This window comes from Xenopus laevis, chromosome 2L, assembly GCF_017654675.1.
Source record: "Xenopus laevis strain J_2021 chromosome 2L, Xenopus_laevis_v10.1, whole genome shotgun sequence".
In the NCBI taxonomy this organism is placed as follows: domain Eukaryota; kingdom Metazoa; phylum Chordata; class Amphibia; order Anura; family Pipidae; genus Xenopus; species Xenopus laevis.
In genome coordinates this window covers 107,921,593-107,942,298 of record NC_054373.1, presented here as the reverse complement: position 1 = coordinate 107,942,298, position 20,706 = coordinate 107,921,593, and the positions used below count along the sequence as shown (strand labels likewise).

Below are 20,706 nucleotides of genomic sequence, written 5' to 3'. Positions count from 1 at the left end.
GTCCCTAAGTTAAGTAACTGACAGCAGCACAGAGTATGTGCAGTGAATCAGCAGAAAAAAAGATGGGGAGCTACTGGGGCATCTTTGGAGGTACATATCTTTACTGCTAAAGGGCAGTGGTTCCCTTGGCTGGAACAGAAGCCCAAAACGCAATGTACAACATTTCATGCATTCTTTAGTTAAGCTAGAGTGAACTTTAATCTTGATTCTTGATGAACTTCCATGAATTTCCTACATCATGTGGATAATTTAACTATTTTTTATTTTTTAAACTTATGCGGTCTTTTTTTTTTTTTTTTACATGAAATCTTTCTATTAATTTGACTTTTATTTTTTACATTTGGTAAGAAATAAGGGAGGCTAAATACTGGTTACAAAATATTGTATCACTATTATTGAGGGGAAACCATTTGAGGGGAAACCATTTGAGGGAAGAAAAGTCAAATTAGCCATATTTTAAAGGACATAGCTAAGTAGGGAACATACATTTACAATTGCATTTTCAAATAAACAAAATACAACAAGTCCACTTTAAATATCTATTATGATCAGCCTTGGAACAACTGATACTTCAGCTTTTTCAACCAAAACATTTTATCAGATGCCTTTACAACAGTATTTATAAGAGAATTTTTCAGTTCTGCAATAGACGTAATTTTTTTTTTTTTAACCTATACATGCCAACAGGCGACATCTGGGAAAAAAAATGTCTAGATTTAATGAAAATCCCAGAAGACTAAGAATGCAAAATAAAATAAAAAATCTGACTTGCATTTGTATCTGTCTTTAGGCATAACCAGCATAAAATAAAATATATTTTCTAACCTTGTTGAGTCAACCTCAAAACTGACATACTGCCACTCAGGTGATGTAATGAAAGTCCTTAGTAAAGGCTCCAGAAGCTTTTGTAGATAAGTGGCACCATAGACCTGCAGAAAACATCAAAGAGGTGAAGCCGAACAGCCATGTTATAATATTCCACAAATATTAATGAGATTTTAAAATGCTTTTCAATACAGCTGCATCAAAGAAACACATTTCATAGTACTGTGTGCTGTCTATTTACTTTGCTTGACCACAGAAACTTGACTAAATACAGTTTTTCACAAGCTCAAAGATCCCCGTAATACAGTTCTAATTAAATAATTGGGAGATTTTTTTTCATGATTTTTCATGAAACATTCTCATAGTTTTGGGCTAAGCAACCAGGAGCCCCAAATGGAGTCATTCAAGGATTTATTTAACACTTGGGCTTTTCAAGCGCTCTTCTGGCATCTATGGTTCAAGATGACATTGTATATTGAATGGAAAAGGCTGAAAAGCACTGTGATGCACCACAATATAAGCTCTACTATAATACTAACCTTAAAGCAAAAGGTCATGATTTTACTAGCCAAGCTGTTGCCTCTGAAAAGTGTCTGCATGGAATCTGCCAGTTCAACCTCCTTAGAAAACATGTTCCATAAAAGCTGGTAGAGTAGGTGACGAGAATCAAAGAGCGTCACAAGAACTCGAGCAAGCTCATCCTATCAAGAAATAGTAGAAGTATAATAGAAGTAGATACATACGAAAAAGGTGATCAACCAATGTGTCTAATAAGTTTATAAACCACAAAATAATGGAGGTAATATTGGCTGCTTAGTTTTGAATAGAAAACACAAAATAAAGGCTTTTCCTTAAGTAAATTGAAGTAAGATGCCCTGTGATTTTCTTTGCTATACATAGCGAACAAATGTGTAAACCAAATAAATAAATTAATTATTTTCTGGTGGTGGAAAACTATTTTCATTCTGCCCATGCAACAATAACATACCATAATTAAATCATAAATTGCATAACTCCCGTTTTTTATAATATAGGTTTAAAAAATTAATTGGGAACTAACAGTAATAAAAATACATTTAAAAATGTACAAATACCCTTATAGAAAACAAATATAACTGAATTAACGATTAAGTAAATACAAATGATTAGATGCTGTTATGGTGAGACATCAGGTGGTCTATGTGGCTACTAAAGGATAAGGATTTTAAGTTTAAAATCGTATATATTTTATTACTAATGCACCATATTTATTCTTGATGCCATGAGAATTGGCACATCAGTAACAATGCCATTCAACCACAAATTAACTAAGAAAAGTATGTGTTGCTTTACTGTGTGTAAATTAACACCGCAAACTGGATATGATTTTGCAAATCTGCACTTTTACAGTGTTCCCTGGATACTACAAAAAAAAGGACTTCCATCAATATGTATTTCATTGATAATATACAAGTTTGTCAGCATGTCAATGTAATGTAATGTCTGGTTCTATAATAAATAAGTATATGCTACAGTTCTGGTTCTGTAGTTAATAACAATAAGGGGGTTATTTATCAAAGGTCAAATTTTAGAGTAATGTGAGTTATTTTAAACTCTAATAAATTAAATTTTATTCACAATTCGAATGGTATGCTATTAATGAAAAAAATGTGAACATCGAAAATTCGATCTAATAGTCCAGACCTGAAAACTTCAATAAAATTCGAATCGAGAATTTTATTGACACGCAAAATTTTTTTTTCTTCCATTGGAGTCTATGGGGCGTAATTGTTGCAGTGAAACTTGGCAAAAATTTGGCTAATCACTACTATTAACATATTCAAATAGTTCAAGGGACCTCTGTCATGGACTTCTACATGAACTCAACGGGTTTTAGGTGGAGAATAGTCTAATTCAAGTTTTTAAAGGGGCTGGACTGTAACAAATCTAACATTCAAATTTGAGCTTGGGAATATTTAAATCGAAATTATGAGTTTTTACTAAAAATCCCAACTCAAAATTTCAAATTTGAACCTTAGTAAATCTGCTCCTAAAAGTCTCTTAAAGAGCAAATCATTAATACCCAATGAATCAAAGCACATGGCAATCTACGATCATTACAGCCAGTGCCAGATATTATGTTGCACCCATTTGTTTCTTGAAAGCTGTATCTTCCTAATATGGCTTCTGAGACATTGGGCTCTTTATCCACATTGCTTGCTAGAAGAGCAACTAATTAAGTAATAAGCTGTTACAGTTACCTTTCAACAACTATTGATGTCCACTGTACATTGTATTAAACATTAATACCTACCCACTGTGAACATGGAACAACATTGGCTAAAGCCATGGCAATTGGCAATTCTCCTTGATCTCCCATCATGGTCACCAACTCTACTAGCCTTTCAAAACGATCAGCCAGAACAGTTTCAGCAAGTGTGTCAAACTCTGTTCCTTGTTGCAGTATTTTTGTTAGAACCTCCATAAATGTTGCTCTTGTCTGCAGATCCTTGTGATAGCCCAGCCCTAAATGGAAAAAATGAATGCATACATGCACAGATTTTTAAAACATCATAATTCCTTTACAGAGGTAGGTGTTCATTTTTTTCGAATAGATTCACAATCCGTATTGTGAAAAAAAATTATATTTATTCTCAATTAATACACGGTGATACATTTAACTTTTGATCCTACGCCCAATTTATGCAAGTTGCGGTACCCACATACAGCTTATATATCTTATCTATCTATCTATCATCTATCTATCTATCATCTATCTATCTTCTATCTATCATCTATCTATCTTCTATCTATCTTCTATCTATCATCTATCTATCATCTATCTATCATCTATCTATCATCTATCTATCATCTATCTATCATCTATCTATCATCTATCTATCATCTATCTATCATCTATCTATCTATCTATCATCGATCTATCTATCTATCATCGATCTATCTATCTATCATCGATCTATCTATCATCGATCTATCTATCTATCATCGATCTATCATCTATCTATCATCTATCTATCATCTATCTATCATCTATCTATCATCTATCTATCATCTATCTATCATCTATCTATCATCTATCTATCATCTATCTATCATCTATCTATCTATCTATCATCTATCTATCATCTATCTATCATCTATCTATCATCTATCTATCATCTATCTATCATCTATCTATCTATCATCTATCTATCATCTATCTATCATCCATCCATCATCCATCCATCCATCATCCATCCATCCATCATCCATCCATCCAGCATCCATCCATCCATCTATCATCCATCCATCATCCATCCATCATCCATCCATCATCCATCCATCATCCATCCATCATCCATCCATCCATCCATCTATCATCCATCCATCATCCATCCATCATCCATCCATCATCCATCCATCATCCATCCATCATCCATCCATCATCCATCCATCCATCCATCCATCCATCCATCATCCATCCATCCATCATCCATCCATCCATCATCCATCCATCCATCATCCATCCATCCATCATCCATCCATCATCCATCCATCCATCCATCATCCATCTATCATCCATCTATCATCCATCCATCCATCATCCATCCATCCATCATCCATCCATCATCCATCCATCATCCATCCATCATCCATCCATCATCCATCCATCAATCAATCATCCATCTATCATCCATCTATCATCCATCTATCATCCATCTATCCATCATCCATCCATCATCCATCCATCCATCATCCATCCATCCATCCATCATCCATCCATCATCCATCCATCCATCCTCCATCCATCCTCCATCCATCCTCCATCCATCATCCATCCATCCTCCATCCATCATCCATCCATCATCCATCCATCATCCATCCATCATCCATCCATCAATCATCCATCCATCATCCATCCATCATCCATCCATCATCCATCCATCATCCATCCATCTATCATCCATCTATCATCCATCTATCATCCATCTATCATCCATCTATCATCCATCTATCATCCATCTATCATCCATCTATCATCCATCCACAAGAACACACACTTGTCTTTTTTACACAATAATATTATAGTAGTCCAAGTATGTGATCCGTTAGCCAGACACCTGTTATCCAGAAAGCTCCAAATTACAGAAAGGCTGTCTTCTTTAACTTCTTTGTTTTATTACTACTCTGTAGTAATAAAACACTAGCTTGTACTAGATCCAGACTAAGATATAATTAATCCGTATTGAAGCAAAACCAGCCTACTGGGTTTATTTAATGTTAAATAATTTTCTAGTAGACTTAAGGTATGAAGATCCAAATTACAGAAAGATCCGTTACTCAGGAAAATCCCCGGGACCGAGCATCTGGATAACAGCTTATTCATTTATGATAGATATAGAATATATATATATATATATATATATATATATATATATATATATATATATATATATATATATATATATATATATATATATATTCCCCTGTAAGAATTCATGTTGAGTAAGGATGACATCTGAAAACAGACCTTGCTTCAACAATTAAAAAAAAAAAGTCATACCTATTGAATGCATAAGGCCACTATCCACATTAGCATTAAGCAAATTAGACATGGCTAGGACAGTACAGTGCCTTAAGGAAGCCAGTCTCCGGGACATTCCTCTCTTTCGGCCGCCAGTCTGGGTTCCATCATCCTCAGCCTCGCTGCAGTCATTCAATAAGTTCATGAACAAGGTGAAGTACCTGAAGATATAAACCAAATGTGTGTATGGTCAAGTCTTCCTCTATGAACTGGCATGCTAAAGAACCAGATTAACATTTGGCTGCTCAGAATCCATTCAAAGAGAGAAAGGATGAATTCTGATTAAATCTCATGTTTGTGTAAGCCTGGTAAGTGGCAAATATATTGGTTCCAATAATTAATGCAAGGAATCACGGTGATATGATGAGTGTTTATATCTCTCATTTGTCACTATTCAAAAGCACTAGAGAAGGCAAATAGAGTTGCATGAATATAAAAATTTGTAGCTTCTGGAGGCTGTTTTAACAACTTTGGAAGAAATACTATAGGGGAAAAATGCAGTTACTTTTGTAACTTAGCATAAGAGCATACAGTATTTCCAAGACTGGAGTTCATGTATTAGGCACTAGAGGTGCTTGCTTTTTACTCTTATAACCTAATTTCAATTATGGTGTCCAATAGAAACTGCACCCATAAAAACTCCCACCTCCTTGAAAGTAGTTCACACAGTTTACTGCCAATTTTCTTTTGTGGTCTTTTGTGATCTTAAACACAGCATAGGGTGTGAGAATCATAATAGGTAAAAAGAAAAAAAAAACCAGGACAATCCTCTATGGTTTTTGGAGGAAATTAGATCTTACAGTGGATATTGGGACACATTAAAACTTTGCAGTTAGTGGAGCTGCGAGTTACCTAAAAACTGTAGTTTCATAAAAATCAAAACAGAGTTAGAAGCAGGACTTTTATTAACTTTTTTTATTTTACATTTTTAGGAGGTAAAACACAATTGAAAATGTTATTTTCACTTTGATACTATACATTTAAAGGGAGGGGGAATATGACACTAGAAGACAAAGCTGGCACGATGTCTTCTTTAATAATAAAAGCATAAACTTACTTTAGGAATAGCTGGGATTTTGCCTCCATTAACTCTACCCCATCCCCTTCCTCTGGCTGAAGAGGCAGACCTGCGAGTAGGGATACAACTGCTTCCATACTGGCCTGATCTAAATCTCTGTAAGGAAACCACAAATATATGAATAAACAAACTACAGTCACCACAAACTAAAAACATTTCTAACAAGATACATTTAAACTGTATAAAATAAAAATTACTATTTCAGAAAAACTACCTTGTCAGGCATTTTACATCTTCATCTGTGGCCTGATTGGATGTTCCCATTACCCAGTCAGTCAAGTACTCCACCATCTTGTTCCTAAAGGCATATAAATAATACAAATAAGATATAATACACCATTAACATGTTCCAGCGAAGCACAAAAGTCTAAAATGCTGTTATGCACTTTTTCCTAACTTTTGAAGACATATTGACCATTGCAAATGGACTATACAGATATTGGGGCTCATTTATAAAGACTGGGCATATTTGCACCTGGGCAGTAACCCATAGCAACCAATCAGTGAGTGGCTTTTTTCAGCCAGCTGCAGGTTGAACAATGAAAGCAGGCCTCTGAATGGTTGCCATGGGTTACTGCCCAGGTGCAAATATGCCCAGTGTTTATAAATGAGCCCCACTGAGTCTTTCTCAGTTGAATAAGCTTGTATCCTTAGATTGGATTTGCAATTTTGTCCAATTCCACCCTACAATTATGGCTCTTTGGGACACCTTCTTATGCCCTCACAGTTATGTGGGTATATTTACTTTATTTAAAAAAAAAACCACAATCTGTTAATTAACATTTCTTGTGAAACTTGATATTTAAATTGTAACCTTAATAAGGGTTCTTCCACCAGATAGTTATTAGTTATAGAAAGAGAATAAAAAGCATTAACCAATAAACTAACACTGAATCTGGCTGTAGAATGCAGGGTATCGCTGACCATGCCAAACAGATCTAGTGAGTTAGAAAAGAATGGCAATTAATTAGAAAAGAAAAAATGTCTTCTCCTTTCAGTTTCTGCGCCTTAAGTAAAGAGCAAAATAACTTGATTTGTCCTTCACTCCCAGGTAGGGCCATACAGAGAACTAAAAAATAAAAATGGTCTTTGCACCAACTTTTGACAAACAATAGCTTTTACTACAGACAGCATTTAGTATTATTCTATGTTCTTAACTACTATTTCGGGGGGGGGGTTGCATTTTTAGTAACATTCATTTTTAGACTGAAAAGTATAGTCATGTTTATGGGGAGAACGTTTCTGCTACCTATTGAGAACAAGTTACACTTTATTCCATTATTGTACTGCAGCACTTACACACATTCAGCAATAATTCAATGATATTACATAAGAGAATTGTCAACAAACTATAAGGAACTATGAGGTGTAGCTATGCAAGCTGTTACCCACCTAAATTTCATCTCTTGACAGAATGAAAGGTCATCTCTTCTTTCCATCATAACTTCCACCAATTGACAGAGCTTTGTTTTAATCTGGATGGCATGAACTAAGTTGCCCAGCACCCGGACATACCTTGATAATATAAAGCAGATTTATTGCAGTATGTGAAGCACAGCATCATGCAGACATAACACTCATATGTTGAACTAGACCTTTGCCTTCCATTTTAGAAATATTAAGAGGTGGCTGTTCAATTATTCAGCATCTTGCTACCATATTGGCTATGACATGCAGCATGCTTTGATCGGAGCTATATCTATCTCATTGCTATACACCAGTTATTTATCACCCATATAGTGCAACCCTAATACATTCAATGATAAGGTCAATGTTTTATTTGAATCCTATTTCCAATGTAATGTCATCCACCTCCTGCAAGGTGTTTGCACACATTCAATGCTGCTCAATACAGCATAGTTATCCAAGAGCGATAAGTTAGATGGACCATAATAAGTTTCAAATAGGAGCACTGTATGTAGTTCACATTCAGCAACTAAATCATACTAATTTTACATTCTCTAAGGTGAAGGAGAATTTTTGCAAAAGCTACAGCAAAGATGCTTAGCCACTCTGCCATAAAACAAAAATAATAATGCCTAAAAAAGGCGTATACTCTCATGAAGACCGTTACCTTACTAAATTTAGCATCATTGTTTCAAGACTTGCTTGGCCCAAATGCTCAGAACTGCCTTCTGTGTGATTATCAAGTAAGTTCTTCAGTATGGTGATCGTTTGTTCAACAAACTGGGTGTTCGTATCTGTGAGGAGAACCTGCAATGTACACAAGACAATAAGACACAGTACCAAGAAGACAAACTAGAATATAAATGAAGCAAAAACAGAAAAGAAAAAGTGTAAAGACAATTTACCTGTCCTTGTGAGTCAAAAAATTTGCTTATGTTGTTCTTCATTTTATTAAATAACATTGGATAGAGAGCTGGGCTTAATTCTAAACCAACTAAATCCTTAATGTTATTTCGAATTTGTATCCCCACTTTTTCATGGTTGCACACCATCAGAGACAACAAGCGATCAAGAAATTTGCTGACAGGCGTTTCTGCATTTCCTTCAGTGGAGACCATTGATATTACAGAACCTTTGCGTTCATTAACTGAACCCATGGGTGGACTGTAAGTAACTAGTCCAGCATTGCCTCGATGCTGAAGACAGACTCCTCCAAGAGCAGAAAGGAAACCAGTCATGTTTATCCACTCCTGCAGACAATCTGTGTCGGACAGATCTATAGACCCCCCTCCACTTACATGAGACATTCTCCTTTTTACAATTGTTTTATGAAGGCTTTCTGGGGCCTGTAAAAAACAAAAAATCAGCATAAAATAACCCCAACAGATTCTGCCAAGTCACCTTCACTGTTGTTCAGTGAAAAATGTATAAATACTGTATATACAAGGTTACATTATAACAGTGATCCCCAACCAGTAGCTCGTGAGCAACATGTTGCTCTCCAACCCCTTGGATGTTGCTCCTAGTGGCCTCAAAGCAGGAGCTTATTTTTGAATTCCAGGCTTGGGGGCAAGTTTTGGTTGTATAAAAACCAGATGTACTGCCACACAGAGCCTCAATGTAGGTTGACAAATCACATAGAGGCTAAAAATGGCCAATCATGGCACTTAATTGGCACCCTAAGAACATTTTTCATGCTAGTGTTGCTCCCCAACTCCTTTTACTTCTGAATGTTGCTCACGGGTTCAAAAGGTTGGGGATCCCTGCATTATAACGTAACTTTATATATAAATATATAAAGTTCTAGGAAAATGTGTTACCGTTTTATCCTAAAATGTTGTAAATTTCTTTTTTTATGCAATTTCAAGTTAACAGGTAATTAATGTTAACAGGGAAAGAGTGGCCTTACCTGCCCATCCTCCAATTTAGTTTTGGGGTAGTTTAGAATCAGTCTTGTAGCATGATCCCATTTTGCATGTGTATCTTCCCACGCCTAAATATAGATATAACAGAGATATAGAAACAACATTTGATTATGTGTTGTGTTTTACATTGTAGCGCATTTAAATCACTTTGCAGAGATTTGATATCACTTTGACTAGAAAGTCTATTTCAGTATCAATTAAATTGATTCTATGTTTTATGACAACAGTAGGATTAAAGATAATAGTAACTGTAGACAAAGGGCGTTATTTACTAAAATCGGATCTTATCTTATATTTTATTTTAAAAAAAAACCATGACAAAACTCTATTTAATTGGATCACTGAAAACCCAAATCACTCAAATTGTTCTGGGTTTTTCCCCGAATTGTTCTAATTTTTCTGGCTTTTTTTCCCTGAAATGCTCAAATTTTTTGAGTTTTTGCCCGAAACCCAAGAAAAAGTTGGATTTTCTGGCTAAACCCAGCACAGGTAATGAAAACTTCAAATTAAGATAGGTGCCTCTCACATTAGATTATACAGGAGCTAGACAGGTCTGAGATGGCGGATTTTTGGATTTGGGCTTTTCGCAGCATCAGAGTATAATAAATCTTGACTTGAATTTTTTGGGAGCATTCAGATTTTAATAAATTACCCCCAAAATGTGGGTACATACCTCAGTGTTGCCTGCAGTAGGGTGTTCAATTCTTCGCAGTAAGGCCATGACACGCTTCTGAAGAGCGGCTCTGCCTATAAAACGTAATAGATTCATGTAACAAAACACCAGTTCTGCGTGAATATGATTGAAAATGTGATTCCGAGAACTTGATTTAAAAAAACCTAGTGCTCTGTTCCTACTGTGCTAAAATTAAAATAAAGGGATACAGAAAAACCTTTGAAGAAGATCAAAGGTTTCTCAAAAATATAACTTGTATTTTGTAACAAACAAAATTACTTGAATATCAGATGATGTGTATTTCAACAGGCTGATTTTCAGCCTGTGTGGCAATAGTCTAAAGGTGACCTTTAAGGTCAGATTTAAGCTGCCATTTTGGCCTCTTCAGACCAATCAGGCAGTTAATCTTCTTGTATATAAGGCCTTCCAAAGGGCCTACTGAACAATATCTGTCCGAAAATCAGCCACGTGTTGATGGGGCAGGTTTTATTTTCCTGCTGGATCAAGGACCACATCCGTGCATTGATGTGGTCCTCGATCTGACAGCAGGCATAGCAGCAATTATGGCACAATTGCTAGCTTAGAGCCAACGATCAGTTAAACACAATATTGCCTGCTTCAAGATGGACATATCTGTGAATGATCGACTTGTATGCCAACCTTGCCAAACAAACAGATCTTTTAATGTCCAGTTTAAGGCTCCTAGTATGTAGGACATTTTGTCCATCACTATCCATATGCAGAAACAAAATGCAAAAGCAAGGTCCACTTGGCACCATGCAGTAAGGAGGGGTGTCAGACGGAGGCGGGCATTTTGTTTGCCATATTGTCTGCCTGAGGACAGAGGTGGATGTGTCAAGGATTGATTACACTGAAAGGGATCTTAGTGGGATCTTACCAGTCGACACCATGTTGCTTACAGAAGCAAACTCCATAAACGTGTTGTAATTTGGCAAAAAGTTATGGACAGATACTTCATCAACCCCACAACGGATGTCTGCCTCTTCACACAAACTTCGAAAACAAGACATTGCAACAAGAACTGCCTCAGTGTCAGGACTCCAGAGGAACATGTAAAGTGCAACTTCTAATTTTGTCTGGGCTTGACGACATATTGGGATTCCACTTCCTGCAGAAGCACTTTCCTAAAGGATCAAGCAAATAAATCAAGATTTGTAATGAATATGTGTATAATGTGATATGTGTAATAAAGGTATATCTACAGAGAAAAAGCGAAAGGTTGCATTGTAGTCACCACTAAAAGAAACACGAGAAAGTGAAATTAAATGGACCTTGTAGACCTCTAACAAAAGTTAAAACAGAACAGCTTGATAGGAACAAAAAGGCTCAACAACAGGATTTAATTCCTTGCAGGCGTGTGTTTATAGTGCCATTTAACACCTAGGGGCAGATTTACTAAGGTTCGAGTGAATTTTAAAAGTTAAAAAAGTTCGAATTTCGAAGTAATTTTTTGAATACTTCGACCATTGAATATGATAATACGACTTCAAATTTACTTAGATTCCAAGTAAAAATCTTTCGAATATTTGACCATTCGATAATCGAAGTACTGTTTCTTTAAAAAAAACTTTGACTTCAATACTTTGCCAAATTAAACCTGCTGAAAGTGCTAAGAAATTCGACCCCAATATGTTTCAGGGATGACCCCTTTATCACAACTTAAGCATGTCTGCACGGCATGAAGTCCTGCTGTTGAGCCTTTTTGCTTCTATCAAGCTATTCCATTTTGTGTAACTACAATAAATAAAGGCGTTTTACACCTGACCCAAAGTAAGGCACAGATTGTTTTCCAGTCTCTCAACAAAAGTTGAACGTTTACAATTAAAATTCTATTTGTACCATAAAAAATAACACTTTTTATTCTACCTGCCAATGACATGAGGAAAGAATACAAACTTTTTTTCTAGTGAGGTAATGCAAAGTTAAGTTACTGCCTGCTCTGCATTCCCCAGTGCATACCTAGCAACCAAACAGTGTTGCTGAAAAAGACAGAAGGTAACTTTATGCCGCTATATGCCTATCTAGGCAAAAGACTAATGGGTAAAAAGCAAGCACAACTTCTGAGAAAGTGTAATTTAATTTATAATATTACTGGTTTCATCGGTTGTCATCAAGGTTTATTTCCAGGTAATTGACACAGGAGATATAGCATACCTCAAATTCGAAAAAAAAAAAAAAAAAAAAAGAACTGTAAGCTAAAATCTGGTAGACCCCACTATAAAATGGTGTCACAGATCATTGCAATATAATACGCTCCACAAAAATTTACTAGGACTCCTTTAAGGGCAATGGCAGACAGAGAGCTTTTCACCTTACTGTTACACAAAATGCATTGTGTAGGTACAGTACATTACTGTTTAATTTCAAACATTTTATCAACAGCCAACTATACAAATTATGGAATTATTTACATCTGAGTGGTATTTCTATGCATCTTACCTTATATTTAAGAAGAAATTTATTCCTACATATCAGAATTTCTCGTAGCCATTTCAAAATTTCTGTGCTGTTGAGCTTGGTACAAATGGAATAAAGCATTTGGGAGCTGTAAGAAGATCAAACATCTATAAGGTAACATTGTCCCAGAATGCAAATAAAAACAGATTTTCAAAATTCATGAAAAAATGCCCCTGTGGTTTCTCCAAAGGAATCTGTGCTTAAATTTTGTTTAAGGACAATTTTGGACTATTTTTTGGACTTTTTTAACCATATTTTCGTTTTGTATTTATAATGCATTTTATTATTTGCCCTTAAATGCCACATTGTATTAATACCTTTTTCGATATTATATATACACATATATTTGTTACGGTTTTGAAAATGTGTATAGAATCACTGTGGGCCTAATGATGACTAATTGAAGTGTTTACCCAGAATAACCTAGGTTTACTTGGGTTAAAGGTTATTTTGGATATATACGAGCACATGGTAATGGTGTTTGTACACTTGAAATAAAAGTTTTGCAGAGATTCTGCTGGAGTTCTCCTTCCTTTATTATTTTGATTTACTGGCACAGTGGAGTTGTTGGCACAGATCAACTAAATTGGAAGCAGAAAATTAAATTCCCCTTCAGCTGTACAGACCACCAACAACCCGTTACCTTGGAGTTTCCAAAACATCACATTTGTTTACAGTTTATTATGAGACAAACTCGAGACAAAATTCCCACTTTTGCCCTCACTCTTAAATAAAGCCTTTTTTTGACAAAAGCATTCACCTGCTTTAAAAGTTCTAAAACCATTATAACATATTGCCAAAAGTGTGACACTATAGATTCAGAAACAGGAAAAATAGTAACTTGTTGGCAAAGTGTTTTATCACAAAGAAAAGGAAGTGAACCTTTTAACATTATTAATAAACCTGCCCAACAGCTCTTTTGAAATTTAAATTTCTGGAAAATATTAAATTTTTATTTTAAAATACCTGGTATGGCATTTGGGGGTCATTTAAGAACATGTATCATATAAAAGTTCATTAGAGCAGGTGGTATGTGTTAGTGACTAGGCTAATATGGTTACTCCACAACAAAACTGTTACTTATACCTGGTGAAATTAGCCTCATTCTTTAGTATTTAGATGTGTGGTGCATTTATCAGGACTCTCATTCTTAAACAGTGGAGAAATGCAATATCTCCTCTCGGCTGTGACACCCAAAGCTCAAATAACACAGCTAGCTATCCCTTTTGACAGTCAAACTTTGTAGTGCCTCTCGCTTCGTTTTTGTATTTCAAGAGCTAGTGGCGTAACTATAGAGAAAGCAGACCCCGCGAGGGGAGGGGTATGAACTGCAGGGTCTGTTTTCTCTATAGTGCTGAAATCCCACTCCCTGTTGGTTTCTTTCATTAAGTGTACATGCGAATGTGCAAGCGGTGGGGGTGTACGCCAGGAGGCGCATTGTTGTTACGCCCCTGTCAAGAGCACTGTACTAGATGCATTAAATCACATACGGCATTTAAAATTACCTACTCAATTGTTCAATATTAAACTAAATTAAATTGTATTGTAATTTACATGAAGAAACAAGCTATTTCAAGTTTGATGAACTAACAGGCTATATGGTCCAAGCTGTGTAACATAACTGCAGACAATGGCTACACACCAACAGCCATGATGATAGTCTCTAATGAATGTTAGCTCTTTTAATGTTGGTACAGCCAATATAAGTGATGGCACTATGCATTCTACTGTAGGTAACAAATTCTGAAACTTTAATGGTGGGCTTGCTTTGGTGGGCCTGCTTAAAGGCTATACTGCCAAACAAAAAGATAAATGCTTATTTTGTGTGCTTAATTCTCTTCAAAGGAATTGTTCAGGGTAAAATAAAAAACTGGATAAATAGATAGTATTTGCAAAATAAAAAAATGTTTCTAATATAGTTAGTTAGCCAAAAATGTATTGTATAAAGGCTGGAGTGAGTGAATGTCTAACATAACAGCCACTATACTTCCAGCTTTGCAGCTCTCTTGGCTTCCACTGATTGGTTACCAGACAGTAACCAATCAGTTACTGGGGGGGGGCATGGATCATAACTGTTGCTTTTGAACCTGAGCTGAATGCTAAGGATCAATTGCAAACTCACTGAACAGTTATGTGTCACGTGGCCCCCTTATAGTCACTGACTAACTCAGAGTTAGAGAGCTGAAAAGCAGGTTTGTTCTGTTGACATCCAATCACTCCAGCCTTTATATATTACATTTTTGGCTAACTAACTATATTACAAACAATTTTTATTTTGTATATACAATCTATTGTATATACAATCTATTTACCCAGTTTTTAATTGTACACTGAACTGTTCATTTAAAGACAAGTGGCTAATAGACTATTAACCATGTTAACTGTGGATGGGTGTGGCAAACTGTTAAGACTGCATTTGTGGGCTTGTGTCCAAAAAAGTCTAAACACATGTTCAACCATTCCTATAACAATAATTTTATTAACATAAATAGATTGCAAAGATATTTTTCTACAGTGTTCCATTTTTTAACCACTCTACACAACATTTGCAACATGACTTTACATATATACACACCTTATTTCCCAGAATGTTTCTATGGGAGCCTCTGGATTCCAGAGTTCAATGCTGTCTGACTGGTGAAGGACTAACAGAGCCTAAATTAAACAAAAAACAAAAGTCAGTGATCCTCAGTAAACTATAAATATGATTTTAAACTGCAAGCTCAAAACCTAATAGAAAACCTTCATTTATGAGTGTTTGCATTTCAATTTAGGTAATTTTCAGGACACATGTGACAGGTACAGGACAGCAGAGAATGCAAAGAACAATTGGTTATAAAGTTTTTCTTTATTAATTCATAGTTAATCGTAAAATACTTTTGATTATCATTGTGGTTGGTAAGACAATTATACATATTGTAACAGTTTACGGTGTCATGCATTTTGCACAAAGCAATTTGTTTCTTTGGCATAGCAAAGAATTGTTTCCAAAGCTCACAAACTCTTAAAACTGAAAGTACTAAAAATATTTGGCAAAAATTCAAGTGTTAATCATAAATGCTTTTCTAAGAGAAACAGATCCCTCACCTCCATAGCTTCCTGTGCAATTTCTGGCATATTTGACTGAGGCACCAGCTGTACCAGTCCATTTATTAATTCTGCAGTGCTGCTATGTGTATCAGAAACTGCTTTTCCAGGATTCTGCAGAGGAAACACATGCCAAAAAGATCATTTCATGTAATAGGGGGGGAAAAAGACGTTATACATTAGAACTTTGAACTTGGAGATTCAACATTATTCTGATCTATGCAGTTGAGCAATACTAGCATGATACAACAAGTCCAAAGGCTTTTAAGTAGACAAAAACTGCAAAAATATTTCTTACTTTATTTACAATTATGGTTAAGATTATGGTTTTTTAACTTTAGTTGTCCTTTAAAAAACCCAATAGGATTGTTTTGCTTGCAATGTGAATTAAATCTTAGAATCTTAAGAACAAGGTACTGTTTTATTATTAAAGAGAAAAAGAACATTTTGAAACATCTGAATTTAGTGATCTGAACTCTACTTTGAAGACAGGTATTTATGTTACATGTGAGAAACTGAAATATTGTGATATACAGGCTGACTGTAACATAAATACCTGTCCCATACCTGTACTGTATTTAGTTCACTGGTGGGGCTATAAATAAAACCTCCCAGGAAGAAGAAGATGATGATGATGATGATGATGATGATGAGGAAGAAAGAGGCAAACATTTTTTTTACTTACATATAAGAGCAGCTTTGGATCTCCATGAATGAGCTTCACCACAGACAACAGCAAGTACTTGTAACTCTTGGTTTCTGGGTCAGCTAACCTGTCCTTAAATTTAAGGTATGGCATTTTCTCCTTGAAAGTAAGACTCTGAGGAAAAATTCCAACAAACAGTCAAAAAAAGCATTTGCATTGTAAACATTTAACACTATGGCTATTTCTGTGCAAACACACTGTTAACCAAAAAAATAACTTCCAGAACTATAATTCTTTGTTTTAGTAGGCTGCTGAAATTTTTATTGTAACGCTTAGGCGTGCAGTGTTTGGGGTCAAAGACATTTTTCTTTGATTTATCCCTGTGTTCCTCATTGTAACATTTTAAATAAAAAAAAGCTCAGACGTGATTTAAGTGCGCATTCCAGACTTTCAAACTTTAAAGTTATTTCCATACATTTTTTATACACAGTCCCCCTAATTTCAGGGTACCATCAATAGGTAAATCAAAGAAAAATGTGTCTTTGTCCCAAACATTATGGAGGGCACTGTATACAATGCAGGTACTGCAGTTATGAGCAAGCTATATTTAACAGAGATCAGGCAGATATGTGAAGGCCAGAGTCAGACAGGAGAGACTCAGGAATGCCAAATAAGTGGCATTTATTCAGCATCAACAGTTGCTTTTGTACAGTTAGAATATTTGTCCCAAGTTAAAAAAAAAAAACCCTCAACCCAAAAATGAAAATCTGCATAATACTGGTATGGGACCTGTTATGCAGAATAATCGGGCTTTGGTTTATGAATAAAGGATCTTTTCGTTATTTGTATCTTCATATCTTAAAGGAACAGTAACACCAAAAATGAAAGTGTTTTAAAGTAATGAAAATCAGTTTTACCAGTGCAGGGCAACAATACATGATGTGTTTGCTTCAGAAACACTATTATAGTTCATATAAACAAGCTGCTGTGTAGCAACGGATGAAAAATGGATATATGGCACAGGTTAAATAGTGGATAACAGATACCACCATTATTTTCTACAAAGCTTATCTGCTATCTGCTGTGTAACCTGAGCCTTTTCTCCTTTGAATGGCTGCCCCCATTGCTACACGGTAGCTTATTTGTATAAACAATAGTAGTGTTTCTGAAGCAAACACACCAGTTTTACCAGTGCAGGGCAACACTGCATTATATTTTCATTACTTTAAAACAATTTAATTTTTTGATGTTACTGTTCCTTTAAGTCTACTAGAAAATCATGTAAACATTAAATCAACCCAATAGGCTGGCTTTGCTTCCAATAATGATTAATTATATCTTAGTTTGGATCAAGTACAATTTTATTATTACAGAGAAAAATTTAATTATTATTTAAAAATGTTGAATTTCGATAAAATGAAGTCCGTGGGAGGAAGCCTTTCTGTAATTTGTAGCTTTTTGAATAACGGGTTTCTGCATAACGGGTCCCATACCTGTACTGTATCTCAACATAAAATGCAAATATACTCATTAGCAATAAAAGTTCCTTTTTTTTTTTTTTTTACCAACAAAGAAAAATGAAAATTGTATTTTCTATATCATTTCAATAGTATATTTGAACATAAACATCCTGATGAACCTAAAAGTTTTTAGCATATGTATGCATTTTCAGAATTATTTTAGACATAATGCAGTCATCATGCATCTCCAAAATGCAACAATTCACAAAATCTCTTCTTTTTTTTTCCAGTGTAACACTTGTTTGAGTTGGGCTAAATATAGGTGTGCTGAAGAGATGAATGGGATAGCTAAGTCTTTGAGCCTTTTGCCATTATCCTCACTAATGCACATTTCTTGGTTCTCACTTCACAAGAAAATATACACTGGTGTATACTTAAGTTAATGACAGTAACATAGCCGTTCATTATGTCTTAAAGGGGACCTTTCAGCTAGACATACAAAGCTGTATAATAAAAGTCCTTCATATTAAACATGAAATCAGATTTTTTTTTTTTTATTAAAGCATTCATAGCTGTTGTCAATTCATTTAAATAGCATCTTTCAAGAGCCAGTGTAATTTTGTGACAGGATTGCTCTGCACATCCCCACTGCCTAAAGCAGTGATCCCCAAACACTGGCTCGCAATATGTTGCTCACCAACCCCTTGGATGTTGCTTTAAGTGGCCTTAAAGAAAAAATTGATTTTTAAATTCAAGGCATAAAAAAAATCAGGTGTACTGGCATCAGGTAGAGCATCAGGTAGGCTGCCAGTCCACATAGGGGCTACTTAATAGCAAATCACAGCCATTATTTGGCACCCCAAGGAACTTTTTTCATGCTTGTGTTGCTCCCCAATTTGGCTTCTCTGTTCATCAGATTCAATTATAATTTCTTTATATCAAACAATAGGATAGAACTGTGGAAAGGTATATAATACACAAAAGCCATGAATATCCTGTAAATTATATCCTTATAAACGGTGAGTTCTGATGTCATGGTCATGAAACTCCTCGGTAACTTATAATATCCTTATATTTTACAAGAGGGGGTACTTTATTCACTATATATTATACAAAGAGTATTAATAGAAAACACAGAACAAGTGTGTGTAATTCCAGCACACCAGCCATTTTAGACATCTGAGACATATTGAAATACTTTTTCCTAAAATTGCAGGTCCAGACAGTATTTGTATGTTTGATGCATACATCTTTCTCACTTTTATTTTATGTAAAAAACAGCTGCAGATATGTTGACACTAGGGAAACACCAAATTCAGGATTCAGTTCAGTATTCTGCTTTTTTTAGCAGGATTTGGCCGAATCCTCATGCCTGGCCTAACCATATCTGAATCCTTAACCCTTTCTCTGCCAGCCGATTTGTCCTAAATGTGAACATCTACTGTTAATAGATTTGGCACAAGGGCATTTGTGATCACCACCAGTGCTTTCCCTTCACTTGAATGAGAAGTGTGCATCGCACAAGACTCGCGGCCTCTGGACAAGATTCCAAGCCCAGCAAATGGGAAGTATCTGTCTGAGGGGAGGGAGGGGGCTTCTATCATAAACTCCTTTGAACCATGAGTCTTATGGTGATAATGTTATTAGTAATGTGTGGGTTAGGTTTTCCCCCCGAACCTGACTTATGGGTTCCTTTTTAGACCCGCCCCGATGCTGACGTCACTAAAGTTGCAGAAAGGGGGACGCAAGGTCGCCGAACCTGCCTGTCCCGTGGGTATCGGGCCAGCCTGCAATTCACTAAATGTTATGCCTTAGCTATGAACAATTAAATACTGGTACCCATCTGTCACTGTGCATATTCTCCTTACAGGTTTAGCTCTTCCCTTCTGTCATGATTTTTATGTTGCCGTTTTATATCTAAATTACACTGTTTACACTGTAAATAATTCACTCTACAATATAAAATTTCATTCCTGAACCAAGTATATTTTTTTAAGTTGTAATATTATTGTGTAGGCAGCCATCTCAGGTCATTTTGCCTGTTCATGTACTTTCAGAAAAAACCAACACTTTAGGATGGAACTGCTTTCTGGCAGGCTTTTTCTCCTACTCAATGTAACAATGAGTTGCAGTAGGACCTGGATTTTCCTATTGAGTGTTGTTCTTATAGTTACCAGGCAGCTATCTTGTGTTAGGGAGCTGCTATCTGGTTACCCTCCCATTGTTCGTTTGTTCGGATGCTTAAAGGGGGAAAGGGTGGAGGAAGATATCACTCCAATTTGGAGTACAGCAGTAAAGAGTGACAAAGTTTATTAGAGCACAAGTCACATTACTTGGGCAGCTGGGAAACTGACAATATGCCTAGCCCCCTGTCAGATTTCAAAATTAAATATGAAAAAAATCTGTTTTGAGAAATGGATTTCAGTGCACAGTTCTATGTTTTGAGAATACGTTTTGTAAAAAACATTTTTTCCCATGACAGTATCCCTTTAAAGTGGCAGGGTGGCAGAAACGAACTACTACAGGTATGGGACTGGTTATCCAAAATGCTCTGAACCTGGGG

The 20,706-nt window shown here is 35.7% G+C and overlaps 1 protein-coding gene across 6 annotated transcripts in view; it reads right to left on the bottom strand.

The window, feature by feature from the left end:
• The window catches only part of nf1.L (neurofibromin 1 L homeolog), a 121,567-nt gene that overhangs the window by 68,225 nt on the left and 32,636 nt on the right, over positions 1–20,706 (bottom strand). For all 6 annotated transcript variants that reach the window (XM_041582299.1, XM_018246997.2, XM_041582300.1 and 3 more), the window contains exons 13-28: positions 16,723–16,857; positions 16,038–16,151; positions 15,526–15,605; positions 12,933–13,038; positions 11,371–11,617; positions 10,473–10,546; positions 9,784–9,867; positions 8,780–9,220; positions 8,542–8,681; positions 7,860–7,982; positions 6,682–6,765; positions 6,447–6,563; positions 5,369–5,550; positions 3,119–3,330; positions 1,365–1,526; positions 826–929 (exon numbers count right to left, since the gene is read on the bottom strand). In XM_041582299.1, the coding sequence (XP_041438233.1) occupies positions 826–929; positions 1,365–1,526; positions 3,119–3,330; positions 5,369–5,550; positions 6,447–6,563; positions 6,682–6,765; positions 7,860–7,982; positions 8,542–8,681; positions 8,780–9,220; positions 9,784–9,867; positions 10,473–10,546; positions 11,371–11,617; positions 12,933–13,038; positions 15,526–15,605; positions 16,038–16,151; positions 16,723–16,857 (2,405 nt within the window). The remainder of the gene's footprint in view (positions 1–825; positions 930–1,364; positions 1,527–3,118; positions 3,331–5,368; positions 5,551–6,446; positions 6,564–6,681; positions 6,766–7,859; positions 7,983–8,541; positions 8,682–8,779; positions 9,221–9,783; positions 9,868–10,472; positions 10,547–11,370; positions 11,618–12,932; positions 13,039–15,525; positions 15,606–16,037; positions 16,152–16,722; positions 16,858–20,706) is intronic.